At 43.5% G+C, this 17,369-nt stretch overlaps 1 protein-coding gene across 4 annotated transcripts in view; it reads right to left on the bottom strand.

Moving 5' to 3' along the window:
• The window catches only part of cep170ba (centrosomal protein 170Ba), a 30,834-nt gene extending 13,941 nt beyond the window's left edge, over nucleotides 1-16,893 (bottom strand). For 3 of the 4 annotated variants that reach the window (XM_084043894.1, XM_084043897.1, XM_084043896.1), the window contains exons 1-9: nucleotides 16,705-16,893; nucleotides 14,608-14,748; nucleotides 11,442-11,531; nucleotides 9,800-9,878; nucleotides 8,420-8,478; nucleotides 7,468-7,600; nucleotides 3,691-3,798; nucleotides 1,635-2,141; nucleotides 281-1,182 (exon numbers count right to left, since the gene is read on the bottom strand). In XM_084043894.1, the coding sequence (XP_083900020.1) occupies nucleotides 281-1,182; nucleotides 1,635-2,141; nucleotides 3,691-3,798; nucleotides 7,468-7,600; nucleotides 8,420-8,478; nucleotides 9,800-9,878; nucleotides 11,442-11,531; nucleotides 14,608-14,712 (1,983 nt within the window). In that variant the 5' untranslated portion in view covers nucleotides 14,713-14,748; nucleotides 16,705-16,893. Of the gene's footprint in view, nucleotides 1-280; nucleotides 1,183-1,634; nucleotides 2,142-3,690; nucleotides 3,808-7,467; nucleotides 7,601-8,419; nucleotides 8,479-9,799; nucleotides 9,879-11,441; nucleotides 11,532-14,607; nucleotides 14,749-16,704 lie in introns of all 4 variants that reach the window. The other variant, XM_084043895.1, reaches the window with a different exon arrangement.
• Between the last annotated feature and the right edge of the window lie 476 nt (nucleotides 16,894-17,369).

Raw genomic sequence — 17,369 nt, 5'->3', positions numbered from 1 at the left:
CGTGACACAAGTCGACACGGCACATTACAAAGCCAGCTCTTATCATTCAGATAAGACAGTGAGTTTTCATATAAGGCTAAGATATGCTTTATTCTTCATTGCGTGCTCATGTTGTGGTCCAAAAATGGCAGATCTGTTCAGCAAGCTCCTCGCATCACACATTGTGATGCGATGCGCAGTGAGCTTGTAGATCTGCCATTTTCGGCGGGCGACACCGCAAAGTATAATCAAGCCTTATACATAAACAGCTAAAGATGACAGGGAGGAGGTAGATACTAGCCTGGTCAATCATGCTCCGCGCTTCTTCCACCTCCTTATCTTGTACGTCAGCCTCAATGGTGTAAGTTCCTGCATCACTTAGGCTGTCGTCCTCTTCATTCCTCGGCCCACCATGGGGGACCCTGGGTTCCTCACTTGGACTGACCAGGGGCATCCCAGGGGCCTTGAGGGGCACAGGACGGTGGATAGGGGAAGAGGTCTGAGCCAGGTAAGGTGCAACAGGTGGTGGGGTTTTACACTGTCTCTGGTGAGATGGTGAGGCTGCTAATGTCACTGGCGGGTCGGCTGTAGGGGAACTGGAGGCGTTTTTCTCGCGGCTGGAGGAGGCCATCTGTTTCGCTTGTTTGAGGAATTCGGCCGTGAAATCCTGGGCAAGCTTGGATCTTCTGCCCACGCTGGCAAAAGGCCGGACAGAGGCCTTGGAGGAGGAGGAGCGGGAGGTGAAGCCGGTGCTGATCCGGTCCTCCGTCTTCTCCCTCCGCAGTGAGCCTGCTCTCTGGGGTCCCGCTGAACACGAGTCCTTGAGAGGAATGGTGTATCGTTGTGTTGGGGTAGTGTTGGAGGCTGGAGACGGGACAACGTGACCAGGGGCTTTTCTTGGTTTGTCCAGCTGAGTCCTATGGGCTGAATCCTCATCCTGATCATCCTGAGCATTGTTGCTGAAAGACTGGGAACGCTTTTTCCGAGGGTTGTCGTCAAAGAACTCGATCACAAACGCCTGGTGAGGGTCAGCCGTGCCGAGGCTTGGAGGGGAGTGGGTCTCTGGGGAGGAGGAGGACAGGGGCTCTTCAACGGGCCGCTGAGACACTCGTGTCCCAACTGGAGGTGCAGACTGGATGAATTCCTTTCCGTTGACAGCAGCATCCTCTGAGTCGCTGTGAGTGCCATCTTGATGGTGGTGTCCTGATGTGGACAAAGCAAACATTACACACTAGCTATTGGAATAACACAGCAACTATTATTACCACTTAAAAGCCATCACTAAGACTAAAAGGAAAAATAAAAATAATAAAAAATAGTAATCATAAAATTAATCATTTTAATTCATAAGATTATTGTGCCAGTTTAAAGCACTTTCAACTTGGCATCCCTATTTTGGGCAAGTCATTACTGTCAACATTTTCAAAAATATTTGAAGTTTTGAAAAAAGAAATAGATCTACAGGCTCAAAACGTGTCACGGTCGGACGCGTTGTGAGCTTGAATAGATTGGCTATTTTTGCCATTTTCTTTCTTCTTTTTTTAAGACTTTTTATAAAGGAGGGCAAGGCCAGAAGCTACGGCTATATGGGGTCCTCGGTATGGAAAAGTGTGAGAACCCCTGATAAAAAAATCACACGTGTGTCAGCAACTTACCTCTAGTGGCCCTATGAACCGATTGGTCACTCTTTGTGCTGTACACGTCGTCAGCCTGGGACCTCCTCTTCATCATGCTGGCGTTGGTCGAAACCAACCAATCGGCTACTTTGCTCTGTGCCGACATCACCTCGGTGGGCGCGGCCATCGCCTCCTTGGACGGAAGCTTGCGCTGCTGGCGGAGGGCGAACTTAGTCACGTGGTCCTTGATCTTCATCTTGCCAGGAGAGCAGCTGTCAAATTCTATGGTGAAGGAGGCGTGGCTTTGGACCACAGGGGTCGTGGGGGTGGAGGGGACGCGTGGCGGAGGGGTGGGGGAGGGTTCCGGGGCGTCCTTTGTGGGGATCTCGTGGACTTGTGCGTGGGGTTCCTTGGCAGGGCACTGCTGGATCTCCTTGGTGGGGACCTCAAAGTAGCTGGGCTCCCGCCGGTAGGAGTACATGGTTTTGGCCTGGCTCTCAGACAGAGAGCCGTTGACCTCGTTTCCAGAGACTTGTCTTGTAGGTTCTGTTAACAAGGCAGAGGGAAAGGTCGCCGGTCAACAGTGGTGGACACAGTAACGAGGTACATTTACTTGAGTACTGTACTTTACTTGAGTAAATGTATTGAGCTTCTGTACTTTCCTTATTTATTTTTGGATACTTATGCCATTACCATCCACTCAAATTCCAAGATCAATATTGTACTTTTGACTCCACTACATTTCTAGGAAGGGAAAAAGTACATTATGAATTAACCACTTAAGCCCTTAAGTTTAAAATATAGCGAAAAAAAGTCTACAAGCTCTCAACGGCACGCGTTCCATTTCTGGAATATCTTTGAATTTCTTGGGTCATTTTTAATACAGCAATTGCGTTGATGTTAAAAAGATATATATTTTTTGAATACATAAGTGTTTTTTAAAGCAAGTATACATTTCACAGAGCAACTTTTTCGTTGCTCTGTCAGAGCAACTGACGTGGTTGAGTGTTTTGTCCACCACTGCCGATCAACATACAAGAGCACCCATGAGCCATCATCAACCCGGTCCACTCAATATTAAAACGTAAGGTAGACATATTTCCTATGATCTATTAATGCAGGATGACTACTGCTCCACTATGCTACATGTATGCGAAGCCGCCTCAAGCATGAACGGGTCCATAATGATAAAAGAGATTTCCACACACTTGGATCTATACAGTGTTTCACATTATGTTGAGCTTTCGGTCTGTTAGACCTTCATCAGTGGATACATGATAATGCTATGCTATGATCTATTAATACAAGTATATCCAGGTGAATAAACATTTATGTTTCCAACCCAGAACCCCGGCAAAACATAGCCTCATTATCTGACTGAGAAGCAGAAGCAGTGAGTGGGTGGAGTGTATGGTCTGGAGCCAGGCTAGACAAAACATACAGTATATCACGAACATAATTTTAAAAAATCACTTCAGCTTCTAGGATATTTTAAAACTCCCAAAAGTCCCACAACCACTGAAATTGGTAGCCACACATATAACATTAAGACTCCAGTGGTTGGAGTAAGGAAATCTGTCAACTGGATGAGGACAAATCACTTGAGGAGCCCAGAGTCTAGTGGAGGGTGAGGCTGAGTGGTAATAATCTGTTCCAGTCCAGGCAACAAGAGGCAAACACAACCCCCCCCCCCCCCCCCCCCCCCACTCTACCCCCTCCCCATAGCAGCTTAGTGGGTCCTAATCCATCACAATGTAACCAAGCACTGCCCACTGGCATGGCACGGCCTGAGTTGGCTCACAGTCCACTGCTGGCAGCCAGCGAGCCACCGTCCATCTCCCAATGACCTACACAGGACACTGGAAGACTGTGGCACAGCAAAACATGCCATTTCACGTTAGGATCAAAAAGCAAGAGATGTAAACCCCCCCCCCCCCCCCCCCCCCCCCCACTCATCCAGGGATGTCATTTAAATAACATTAGAGGAGGGCTGTGTATATTTTGCCATCAAAAGATCTAAACATTCCTGGGTAAATTGTGTGATTTCGATTTATTCAGATTCTTTACAGACAAGGTGCAGATGCGTTCTTCTGACCTGAATTGTTTCCACCGCTGCACTGCTCTTTCTTCTCCGGGTCCTCATCATCCTCCCCCCACCAGGACGGTTGGCCATACAGAGGAGTTGGCTTGGATATGGGACTATCTCCGGTGGCTAACAGACAAATACACAAACACAGACACACGCAGACACACATGCACAATATCAGACACATGGACACGTGCACAGGGGAAACAGAGACGCGAGAGAGAGAAAGAGAGAGAAGTGACGGAAACGTAGTGTTGACCTCCTCGTACAGATTCTAGTACTTATGACAAAGCCAAAGGTGAAGGCGATTGGTTGTACAGTTCTCGGGATATGCAAACATACACACATACAGACATTTGTGGAATTTAAAGATTTATATAAGTCGACTTGCACGGCAAAACACTGCCTCATGTCAAACTACCAAATAGCATTAAACAGTCTGGGTTTGCTGTTGTTGCTGTTGCAACATGGAGACATTGCAAAACACAGGCACCCATTTAACCCATTAAAACCAGGAAAGCTAGACTGTGTCATTTTAGATATAGCAGATCTACAAGCTCACAGCGCGTCACTTTGTGCTGCGCTGCAAGCTTGTACATCGGCTATTTTTTTTACATGTTTGGAAAATCGTGAAAGTGTTTGAAAACTTTTGAATAATTTCGATTTTTTTTTTAACACAAATCTTTTCTTCTGGGGGGTCTCTGGCACAAAACATTTTCAGATGGGGCTCCGACGGCCAAATAAATATCAATTTGGGGGTCTGAGTTAAAAACTACCGATTCAGAAGGCATTTGTAGAATCGGCCTCAGGTTGTTATTTTTTCATCATTTTAGTCAGTTTGGTAATGTATTAATTAGGCTAGCCACATGTGACACGAGAAGGGTAAGGGTCTACTTGTGTTTTCCCTCGATCCATCAACAGATAGGCTAATGATCACAGGGTCAGGACAAAGGTTTGCCTAATCTTCACTACAGGGAGACATGGCTGCAGGAAAGCCAATGTAAAGTTCCTTATATATCAAGGCAATTTACACAGAACATTAAGACAAAGTGCAAAAGAAACATATACATATACATATACATATATATATATATATATATATATATATATATATATATATATATATATATATATATATATATATATATATATATATATATATATATATATATATATATGTGTGCTTTGTTTTGTTTGCGATCGTGTATGTGCTAAAAGAGTGACTTTGACAATTGTTTCACCGTGCACTGTAAATCAATGAGGAGACTGCTTTGGATGATCAATTTCCTATCAACGGAACAAGATATCTCACCAGTATTTGGTGTTACTTCACGGCAAGGTAACTACACAACCAAAACATCTGTAGGGAATACACTGGGTGGGAATTCATAAACATAATAGTGCGAAACTGAACAGTGTATTCACAGTCCCATTACTATTGTTATGCTTCTCACAGTAATAAGAAGTCTTATCACCGCTGACCTAAATATTGAATATGTCACTATTTATCCCCCTCCACATGAATAACATACATGTAGGGGGATGAGTTCCGACCCCTCATTCCACAGCTGACATAGTGTTTAACAGCTGACAGGCCGGCCCACTATATGGTACTAATCAGATAATCTACAGGGCTGTTGTGTGCCTGATAGAGAAGCCAAACAAGCTCTGCGGAGTCTAGACCCCAACAATCCAAAGTGACAGCGGCACTCCAACACTGTTGCCGGGCCAACACACAGTAAGACATCAACAACAGAGTGTCGGGAGGAGCAGCAGAGCGCCATGTTGCCAATTCCATTCCTGTTAGCCAATGCTTATTTTCTAGCTAGCGAGGGAAACTGTGTGGGTGGGACACCCACCCGCCTAAAATGGTCTTAAGTACAGAGCAGAGCTGTCATTTGGTTTACAGGGTTAGTCTAGCATGCCACGCATCCTCAAACAGGAGCCACTCGTAAACATCTGCTATGAAAGTTAGATTTGAACGCTCAAGCTCGATATGAAGCCATATATAATGCTGGCATGTTAGGATTTCTGGCAAATCCCTAAAAAAGTGAGTGTATTTCAATGAGCTTTTCATTTTTTGTGCTCCTGTAGGAAATATTGAGCAGGACTGTGTCCTGACTAACTGAGTCATTTAAAGTACAAGGCAAGAGGGCAGGGCATTCCACGCCCAGTACAGCTGCAGGGGAAACTCGCATACACAGACACACACATCCTGTTCTTCTACTCTTCAGTTGCTGTCTGAGACATCAGCCAGCGCCCAGCGATGTCATAAAACGTGCAACAACCTCAACATACTACAGTATCATTCAAGCCAGTATTGAGGTTTAATGTTTGGACAATCGTGTGCAGTCTGACTGACAAGACAAGACTATCCCTCCCAATCAAAATAATAGAAATTCCAACACAATGGGAGACTTTCAAGGAGCATGACAGCACACACTGGAGCCAAACAGGAGGCTCATTTACAAGCTGAAGATATACACTCAGATAAACAGCTCTCTGCTGTTTGTGGAACCAAGAGATGCACTGTATTTCTCAGTGTACTTGGCTTTCCCAAATCCATTCCATTAACCACTTAGGCCAACTGTATTTATTTACTTTGTAGTAGGTGAAATAGCATAAATCTACCAGCTCACAACGGTGAGCTTGCAGATCTGATATTTTCACAGAATAGTGGCCTATCATGACATGCTCAGAAAGTCAGCATTTCTTTACCGGTTTCATGACAGTATTAATCAAGTTAAACCATTTCAACAAACATGTGTGAAATCACCTGCAGTTCAGGACCACAGCACATACAAACAAAATATATGATATGAGCAGTTGTCTGTTGGTTTAGAGTTTAGACTCTGTGATAGTGCTACAGATAGGCTTTGTTCTAGAAAGGGAATTGTTGCTAAGAAAAAGCCAGAGACTGCCAAGTTAATTTCCAAGAATCTTTTGCAATTCAGCACTCAAACTGTTGGAGATTCTTTGGCCTATGAGACTGAGGCTATTTATAGCCCCAGTTATATTTTTTTCCAAGTATGCTCATAGTGATTATGGAGCAGGAAGTATGAGAATTCCTAGGCCAACAGTGGGAGTGTGTTTTGTCGGCCTGCGTGTGAATGAACTTCATTGAGAAAGTGCGTCTCTAGAACTAACAATCACCCAACTGTTCCACCGTTGTTTATACAGAGAGAAAAAAAAGATGTGCTCACATTGGCTGAGGACATGATGAGGGCAAAAGGGGCATGTGAATGAAGACCAACTTGCCATAGAAATCACACACACCTTTCTAATTCTGCTGTTCCACGTGTTAAGTACAGTCATGGCCTCCTAACCGGACTTAAGGCTGTCTCTCCACTTTTGCAGCCAAGCATGGCCGTCAGAGATAAGGCTACATCTATTGTTAACACCACACCCCTCAGCTTGGCTGGCAAACCATCTATTCACAAAAACTCACCCTGACAACTCTGAGATAGGATTAGACGAGTAGCTCTGCTCTGCCATACCAACACTACAGAGCTGAGCCTCTAGCCTCTCTCAGCTCACGAGTCAGTCTGATCTCCCACTGGGCATCCTCTTAATAAAGGAAGCTGTGTACGGCTTTATCAAGAGATCTCCTGCTAAACTCACGTCGCACATGGAGACACAAAGACTTCCTCTTCCTGGTGTGGACGCCGCATCCAAATCAAGTCGAGAGGAAACGTTTGCCTTCAGGCGACAGCGACAGCTACAACCGCCGTAGAATGTGAAACTCGATTCTGTTGCGTCATTGTCAATATTTGTGTGTGTGCTGACTGAGATGTTTACCTGTGGTGGAGTGGGCTTTGCGCTCAGTCTTGTCCTTGGAGTCGGAGCTGTGTTGTTTCTGTCTCTTCCTGGCCTCCAGAGCCTTCATGCTAAGCTGCAGCTGGGTGGTATACTTCTCATGCTAAAGACAAGACACAGACACCACACGTAAACTTCACATTGGAAAATCGATCTAGATAGAATTGCAAATGTGCATGCACGCATGTTCATTTCTTTTTCTTGTACTTTTCAACGGAAACCTGGAAAGCTGGCAATGAGCATGGTTCTTGCCGAGTGTAACCAAGCACAGCAACATGAAATGCATTCATGCGTTAGCAAAGGCACCATGTGCTTCAGTTAACCACTTTCAACCTGGCATGCCTGTTTTAGGGATGTCAAAGGGGAAAATATTCAAACATTTTGAAAAATAGTGAAAATAGCACATCTACAAGCTCATAACGCGGTGTTGTGCAGCACCATTGTACGACAAAGTGTAACATGGGCATAACAACCATTTAGACCCGTTACACCTACAGTACACATTGTTTTATCTTTCAAGCTGGAAACACCTCTGTGCCATTTTAGTTGTTGCTATACATCTCTGTTGTCAGGCAGAAACCTCTTATTCTAATCTTTTATGTTTTTTCGTAAATTAACACCGTACCCGTTTTGAGCTTGTAGATCTGCTACTTTTGCTATTTTTGAATTTGAATCCAGAAAAGTCACAGTTTTGGACATATGAGGTTTCCACCCGACAGAGACGATATACAACAACCTTTTCTTTTATACGTTTCTCATAAAACTTGGGTAGGAATTAGAAGGCGTTTTTAGAATCGGCCTCAGGTCTTATAATGGGTTAAGTGGTTAAGTTATTAAGGTGCTATGGCAGGTCTGTTTTTATTGCTGTTAAGGGCTAAAAAGCAGAGTTGCACATTAGGCAAAGGCCGTCAGTTGTACTCACTTTAAGGGCTTCCTCTGGGACCTTGTGTTGACTCTTCTCCAGGATGTACACATGAACATGTGGGGGAGGTGTCAAGGCATAAAAACACACACTGAAACTACTCTTATTAATACAGGACCATATGGTAGTGTTAGTAAATATTATTTTAAGCTCCTTTCTGGATGTGCATGCTGTGCCTCCTTGCCTCCTCAAGGCATCTTACATTAAATCATATATTGGTTCTATTAAAGGAATATGATTGTATTATTTGCTGTAACATCACAGCTAGGAATTGCTCAGCAATGCATATAAATAGAGCTGAACGATCTAACTTTTCATTACAACTTCATATCTCAGTGTCTAATTCACAATATGTAATCAGATATGTATAAAGTCCTGTTGTATGAAAGCTGTAGAACAATTGAGGTTGTGTGTTCCGGTAAATAACGTCATGGCTTTGATGATCCGATGATGCCTGCAATCACACCGTGATGTTACTTACTTTAATACACGACCTTGCGGACAGGAAATTAGTCAACAAGGAAAGACTGTTGAAATTCAATCAAGTTAATATACCTTGAGCGACCCACTGTTTGAAACACGTGACATCACGTGTCCCATACTGCCTAGTCTGTTCCATCTGCAAACACAAAAACGTCTGAAAATGTCTCCCACCTTTAAGGAGCTTTCCCCCTCGTTATCTAACCCGAATTTCACAAACTCTGGGAAGAGGTCAAAGGGTGCAGGAGATTTTCTGTCCACCCGTTGGAGCAAAATCTAAAACCCCTGACCGAAAAACCACAAGGAATTAAGATGCAGAGAGAGCGCCCAGCAAGGACCACAGAAGGAAAAGAACATTTACAAATATTCACATTGTAAATAGCAAACTGTCTGCCAGAGACCAAGAGCGACCAAGTCATCATGAGCTCATTTTAATCACAGGCTGCTCATCACTGAATTAAAGCTCGTCTGACAGACGGAAAGATCGCAGATGGCAGGAAGTCGGGCTCATGTATTGCGCTGAACCAAAGAAAAGAGTTAAACACTTTCAGTCTGGCATCCCTATTTTGTGCATTCAAAATAATATGATAACATAATTATGAAAAAGAAATCAAAAATGTTCAAAAAACAGTGAAAATAGCCGCAATCTGCAAGCCCACAACGCATTGAAATGTGACATGTAATGAGCTTGTAAATAGGCTATTTCCGCTATCCGTCGTACAACGAAGTATATGGGACTTAAGTGGTCCATTTAAACCATGGCACAATGGAGTCACTAACTGGTTTTCAAGCTAACTTTTAGTTATAAACGTATAAACACGTATAAATAAGGCTTTATACTGAAGACGAACAAATGAAATGCAATAAAATCTCCCCATCAGCATGCCTGGAAAAGGATATCATAACCAAAGCGAACGACATCTGAGAGCTTGAGGATGATGTAGGTTTGTTCTGGGATTCTCAGGTCATTCACAAAGGTCTGTGGGAGAGAAAAAGCACCACTACGTCATATTTTAAAGAGTGTTATACATTATACAGTATATTTATCAGTTTTTAATCAGTTTGATAGGATGATAGAGAGACAGTAAACTGAGGGCAGCAAGAGAGGGAAGGACATGCAGGTCTCTCCAGCAATATCTGGTTACCTTACCAGAACGCCCCCGACAGTTTCACTATACTGCGAGCATCACGTTCATAAAGTGGAGACAAATGTGGAAAAATAATAAAGGCCACTTTATTGGCCACACAACACAAAGCCAGAGTGGATGTGGACCCTGCAAGCATGAAGGGGCTTTACGTCTGGACGTTTTCCCACAGAGAGTTAAGCCACCACATGTTAAGCCACTGATGAGATTATGGAGTTATGTAATGGTCATCTAGAGCGCCTCAGAGACAGGTGGATATGGAATGTAGAGACAGTGACTGAACACACACACACAACCTGATTTGGGTCTTGTGATCAATTCAATTGACCACCTAAACTACAGTAACTAGACAGATTGCACCCAGTAGAGTGTATACCTCTCTGCAAAGTGCCAAAGCTATGTAAACGTTAAAATATGCCATTTCCACATGAGATATGAGTGATTAGGCCCCATGCAATTTTGCCCTTGCTTGCCCTTGATTTATGACCTCGTCAACTCAAAAGTTAATCAACTTTTCATGCAACAAGTGCGTGACCGAAGTGCGTGACCGACCACCGTTTTTGTTTTGTAGATGGTTAACGTTCTGTAAGCTACCTTTGAATATGAAGAGTCAAGACACGCTGCACTAACCCAAAGTAACAGACCAAATGTAAGGCCAAACCTTTAATAACCTTTAATAATCTAATACTCTATAGACTAAATAATCATCAGACCAAGGGAAACAAAGAGGCATGTAGGGCAGACCATGTGAAAATGACCATTTGATACTGTATCAATATGGTACGATACATACACTACAAATATGTATATGGTGAAAACTAACAAGGTTATTTAACATGTTATTTCACATGTATGAACAGTAATCATTTATGTCAGACAGACAAAAACTGCTCAATAGCTACAGTGATATCCACGTTTTTTCCATATTGCCCGGCATGTTGGATATGAGTTTTGTCCTACAGGTCGTTAATCTGTTCTGCTCTGATTAGTTTTGCTGCCAAAAGCAATCCTCCAGGAGAACAATGAACAGTCGCTCCCCTGTGCTCCGGCCTGGGCTTTACGCTGGGATAACAGTGCACTGAAGTGGCAAACAGTACAACGGCAGGCCGGACTGGGAGCTGCACAACCAGATAGGAATAATGGAGGTCCAAAAGAAAGGGTCTCAGTCGGGGCTAGCAGGGGAAAAAATCCAGTCCCTTGACAGTGGTCCTGTTCCACCAACGGACTCTCTGGCACAGAGAGAGGGGGTCTTTTGTGCTTGGGTCTAATGGGGTTCAGGACTCAGGTTAGAGACTCCAGGGAGACCCGAGGCTGCCAGGCTCCTTTATTACCGTTGGTGGGGGGGGGGGGGGGGGGGCAGATGCAGGTTGAGTGACACTAGAGACGGGTTCACTCACCCCATTCAAGCTTCCCAGGTCCTTCACCATGTGTTCGTCTGTGTTTGGGTCGTAGTTGATCACAGCGTGCTGCTTGTCCACACTGCGGGACTGCAAAGTTAAAACCACAAGTCATTATTGGTCATTAAAAAGCAATTAAGCCCTACATTTATACTCATCATACGACGGTGTCGAGCTAAACGGACGATCCTGTGAGCTTGCAGACCTGCTATTTTAGCTATTTCTGAAAACGTCTTTCCCCTATAATGACATGCCCAAAATAGGGGTGCCAGTTTGAAAGTGAGTAAGACTCATATCTAAATGTAAAACCCAATATTTGAGCACAACAGGCAGAACAATCGCTGATTATACAGAAAGAAGTGGACAACTGGACATGGGCTGTTGTTGTATAACCAGTTGTGATGCTCTTCACCAGAGATATATATACATTTGCATAGATAGCTCCTACAGAACGTGTCCTACTTCCGTGTTCACAGCCACCTACTAACTGGGGGGGCCCTAAGGACACTACTTACTGTTATGTACTGTATACAGGGGCCTGCGTTGCGTGCAGTCTGCAGAGCAATCCCGCATCAAATAAATGAGTCACAGAGACCCCCATGGAGTAATTACTTCCTCTTCCTTGTCTGACGTACTGTAAGTACAACGTCGCTACTGTATGAATTGGAAAAGTCCATTCTACACTATTCAATTTCTATGGTCCTGACTCATTACAGTTGGCCAATTTGTAGCAAACACTGACTGTGGAGAGACAAAGTTCAAGACCCCATTCACCAGTCTGACAAAACGTGTTTATGTTTTGAATATGCCTAGATCAATTAAGGGCCAATGCACATTGATTCATTGATGCAGGGGGATCCCCTCTCTTTTCTTCTCTCATTAGCTACTCTGGGCCTCCGCTTCAAAGAGATGAAAGTAGACTACCGAAGTCATTAGCAAAATTAATATTGGCCTTTAATGATTTATAAGGCAGTCAGAAACCCTGCACAAGCCGTTAATGGGGACAGCTTTCAGATGCTGTGTGCATCTATATATTGCTTTGCTCAAGATATTGCTTTGCTCAGGATCTCCTCGTTGGTCAGTAGGAAAACACAGAGGACAATAGCGGGAGCACTCATCCAACGTCATTTTGACTATGCATGCACCTCATGGTACTCTAACTCTAGCACCGCAAAGGCATTAAAAACAAAGCTTCAGACCTCTAAAATCAAAATGGACAGGTTACTACTTGGCCTCACACCTAGAACTCACCTAACCCCTGCTCATATATATGCTAGGATTGGATGGCTCAGGGTAGAGGACAGGACAGAGCACAGCAACCTGCAATGGGCCTGGTCTTTAAGATACTCAAGGGATCAGGAATGCCCATGTACCTGCCAAACTACTTCAATAACGTGATAGACACACACAGGCACAATACCAGACGGAGCTCCACTGATCTCGTTCAACACAGATTCCGCACAAACATGGGGTTAAATTCGTTCTACTGCTATGCCACCAAATTGTGGAATGTCCTACCAACAGCCATCAAAAAGTGTGACTCCTTACCCTCCTTCAAAACTGCCATAAAAGAGCACCCGTCTGCAATTTGTAACTGGTCCTAGAAAAGTCTTCTAAGCTTACCAGAAATGTTTTCTGTACATATACACTGTACGTTTATTGCTACTAGCGTTGATGATGTCTTGTATATTATTGTAGGTCTTTAAATGTCTTGATGAATTGAATACACAGGACCACAATGGAAACAAGCCCTTAGGGCGTTTTGTGTTATCCTTTTAGCATCATTGTATGTTAATGTGAATAAAGTATTCAATCAATCAATCAATGATTTGTCATCCTCTCATTAGTGAGATTCTAGATAACTGCCTGTCAATACTTAGCCTGGTAAACCCTCCCTCCGGAAATCTCATTTCCATTTGATTTGAAATCAAATGGAAATGAGATTTCCGGAGGGAGGGTTTACCAGGCTAGTCAATACTGCCAAGAGTGGTGGTGCTTTTATCAATCAATAAACTGTCGATTAGGCTATCTTCTACTCCGCTGCAGCACAGAGGAGCCTACATTCCCACATGTAACGTCTATGATCCCAGGAAACTTGGACTTTAGTCACAACAATAGCCTGCTTTCGCTTGTTGAGACTTATCAGTGTGACAAAATATTGCCTCTGGCACTCGACTGCAGTGCCACTGTAGTGCCAGAGGCCTAGTCTAAATAAATACAATGCTCTGTGGAGGCAGATATCAATCACACAGTAGTTGATACAGAAAGTCAAAAGACTCATGTTCCGGACTCACAACCATTTCCACTTGATATGACTCCAGTTACATCCAATTTTCCCCCTTTCTTTTTTCTTTTTTGCCAAGAAGGATTCTCATGTTACAGGCAGGACTGCAATTAGGGTGGGTTTTGTTTTGGATGCAAAAATGTAATGCAGTGGAAACACAAAAACAATAGATTAAAGGGGAGGAAGAAAGTTTGTGGCTATGCTGTCTGTCTGCCAAACCAGGAGGCGGTCTTAGACACTCAAAACTGAGCAGCGCAAATGTTAAGTGCAGCATCATTGCAGACTAGGAGAAACTCAAGTTTTTCCTGAATGCAACAAAGTTTAACGCTTACAAGGGCGCCTTTTCAATCCTGCAAACCTCTGTGGTGTGGGCAGGGCACTTCTGAGCATACCACACTGACTAAAGGAAAGTATAAACAACCACTTCTGTGGCAACAGGATTTTTTTGTCTGAGAAGGCAACATATAAAGACTCCTCAGGAATTCCAAGTGAGTTCAACAGACACCATGGAGAAAAACTGTCCCTGGAATGCGCCAAATGCATTTTGTGTCACTGACTGACACAAACTATGCCAGGGGCAATTCTCTCACAGTCGCCATTTGCACATTCATAGAAACGCAGTGCACACTTCTCAAGCTCACTATAGGGTGCACCCGCCAACACCTCACACACCTATGTGACTGTCTGACAGCCAGAAGCCAGTTTGTCTTAAGCATATATATTTCCAAAGCTTGAACTTACTGTTGGTTAAGTATGGTTAAGTATTGAGTGAGGATACATATGACGTGTTGCTGGTATTTGCAGTGTAAACTGAGACGCTGTCCAATGTTGTCATTAACAGGACACGCACACCCTCTATCTTACTGAACGTCAGTCTCTCACCTGTAGCATTAGCTCACAATCCTCCCGGCCCACAAATATCATCTCCCGTGGCAACCGGTGGCGTGTGCCGGAGCTGCTGACCAGGAACCATGATGTCACACTCATCTTGCCTGGGCCACGACTCAGAGCTGTCTTAACATCCTGGGAACAGACAGAGAGAAATTATGACAGTATGGGGAAAATGGCATTCTCCAAACGGCAACCGGTACGCTCACCCCCAAAACTCTGACCCATTTTTTCCATGGACCGCTCGCCCCCAGGTTCTTGTATTGGTTTTACTGAGGTCAAGGTTAGGAATAAGGTTAGGTTTAGGCATAGTTTTACTGAGGTTAAAGTTAAGAACACGTTTAGGGTAATAAGGCATAGTTTTACTGAGGTTACGTTTAGGAATACGGTTAGGTTTAGGCATAGTTTAACTGAGGTTACGTTTAGGAATAAGGTTAGGTTTAGGCATAGTTTTACTGAGGTTACGTTTAGGAATACGGTTAGGTTTAGGCATAGTTTTACTGAGGTTACGTTTTGGAATAAGGTTAGGTTTAGGCATAGTTTTACCGAGGTTACGTTTTGGAATAAGGTTAGGTTTAGGCATAGTTTTACCGAGGTTACGTTTTGGAATAAGGTTAGGTTTAGGCATAGTTTTACTGAAGCTACATTTAGGAATAAGGTTAGGTTTAGGCATAGTTTTACTGAGGTTACATTTAGGGATACGGTTAGGTTTAGGCATAGTTTTACTGAGGTTACGTTTAGGAATACCTGCTGGCGACCGTTCCGAGCTTGGGAGCCGGATTTGACTCGGGGCGAGCGTGTTTTGGGACGAGCTTCTTGTATTCCTCCAAACAGCACAAGTGGGCTGAGCCGTTATGTGACACTATTCGAGTGTCACTGCCTGGTCGCATGTGTCCTGACACGCTCAGATATGGTCGTTCAATAGAATACCAGTGGTGTCAGACAAATGCTAGCATGAATAGCCCTGCTGAAAACATGCCACAATATAATGCACACAGTTAAGCTCTGCGTTAGGTTAGGCCTGTTGATTCAACCCGTTTGACTGTGCATTGTACAGTGTGTTCTAAAGCTGTCCCTTGTAGTCAAATAATTAATTAACCGGTCGGTTTGTTCTTAAGTTGACAAAGACTTTGTTAGTTGATTAGTAGAATTTAATGTTTTTTTTTTCCATGGTTAATTAATTATTTCTTGGAAAATGGTGATCAGTTTCCTTGTCAACTCTAGGACAAACCTTTAATTCTTCCAGTCTATAGGCAAATTATAGCCAGTAGCAATTGTGAAATCAAGATTAGAATGTTCAGTTCTGAACCTCACCAGCCTGAAAAGTCTGGTCTCTGCTAGCCCCAGAATGAGGGCATGCAATGTATTACAATTTACATGTAATGTACATACATTGCATGTAAATGTATGTAATGTCACAGCCATGCTAAGACTAGGTCTCTGCAGCATGATTGTATGCAGCAGCTAGCCAGCACAATTTTACAGATGTATCGATTAAACCAATGAACCCATTAGTTGACACAGTCCGTCCTATGACTATTAATCGAGTAGAATAGCTTTAGTGGAGAAGAGCTCTATAGTGTATTCACTGTTTAACTGTCTGTTGGGCTTCCAGGTGTCAATAAATGACATCACACACACACACACACACACACACACACACACACACACACACACACACACACAGTACCAAATGACATCTATAGACACAACATGAAGGAAACCCCTCCTCTCTCTGCAATTTAAAAGCACATCTGTATTAAGGTAGTAGATATAATAACATCATGCATTGACCTGATGCAAACGCACAGACAGGTGTCTCCTGTGAGGAACCATTGAATCACTTCCTTCCTGTATGTATGTACCTCTCAAAACATGGATGCTTCATTGGCGATATTAGAGAGCCACAATTCTGCTTTATTGCGTTACCTGGCTGGCAGTAACAGCATTCAAACATAGAGTGGCATTTAGGTAAAACCTCCTAAGAACATTGTGTTAGCGTTAAGTGATATAATATCACCCTGTTAGATCGAAACAGGCTGGTATTTGTTTTAATCTAGCTTTTTCGCTCCACAAGGAACATTAACTTACCTTTAAAGCAATAGGCTCGAGCGCTTTCTTCTTCAGAGAAGCCAGGGTTTAATGTGGGGAAATAATGGAAATTCGTCGACGCTTCTCCAACAACAAGAACACAAAAGGAACATCAAAAACCGGGACAGGTATAAAAATGACAACGTCTTGTTTTATGAAGGAATGACAAGCGAAGCAGACTGTCCAGTATCAACACCTCAGCTGTGTTCCGTCAGCAGAAATAACGGAGCAGAAATAAGACTTCCGGTTGACGATCCCTTCAGAATAAGAGTACCCTCTAGAGTAAAAAGAAACCATTGAAAACCATTGAAAAACGGTTCATTTGCACATTAAAACTATAAATTAAGCATTTAAACGAAGCTATACAACACATATTATGTTTCTGTGTAACAAAAACGTTTTTTAAAAGATAAAAAATGTATCTAAATGGATAAATGTTGTTCAATGGAGTGCATAGCCTATAGAAATTGGACACTGGACCGGAGACGGACATGTGTGCCAACACTTGTGACATACTCACGCGTTCGGGGAGACCCCCTCTACAACGCCACACTCTCCGCTAAGCGGCACAGGTGTAAAAAAAAGTGTGGCGGACCGTCCAGTGAGGTCAGAGGTCAGAAAAGTGCCGTTTACAGTGCGTAGCCTATACCAATTGGACACTGGAC

Source organism: Gymnoscopelus microlampas, assembly GCF_963454915.1.
Source record: "Gymnoscopelus microlampas genome assembly, chromosome: 20".
Taxonomy (NCBI): Eukaryota; Metazoa; Chordata; class Actinopteri; order Myctophiformes; family Myctophidae; genus Gymnoscopelus; species Gymnoscopelus microlampas.
The sequence above is the reverse complement of the archived record's forward strand: the minus strand, read 5'-3'. Positions and strand labels throughout refer to the sequence as shown.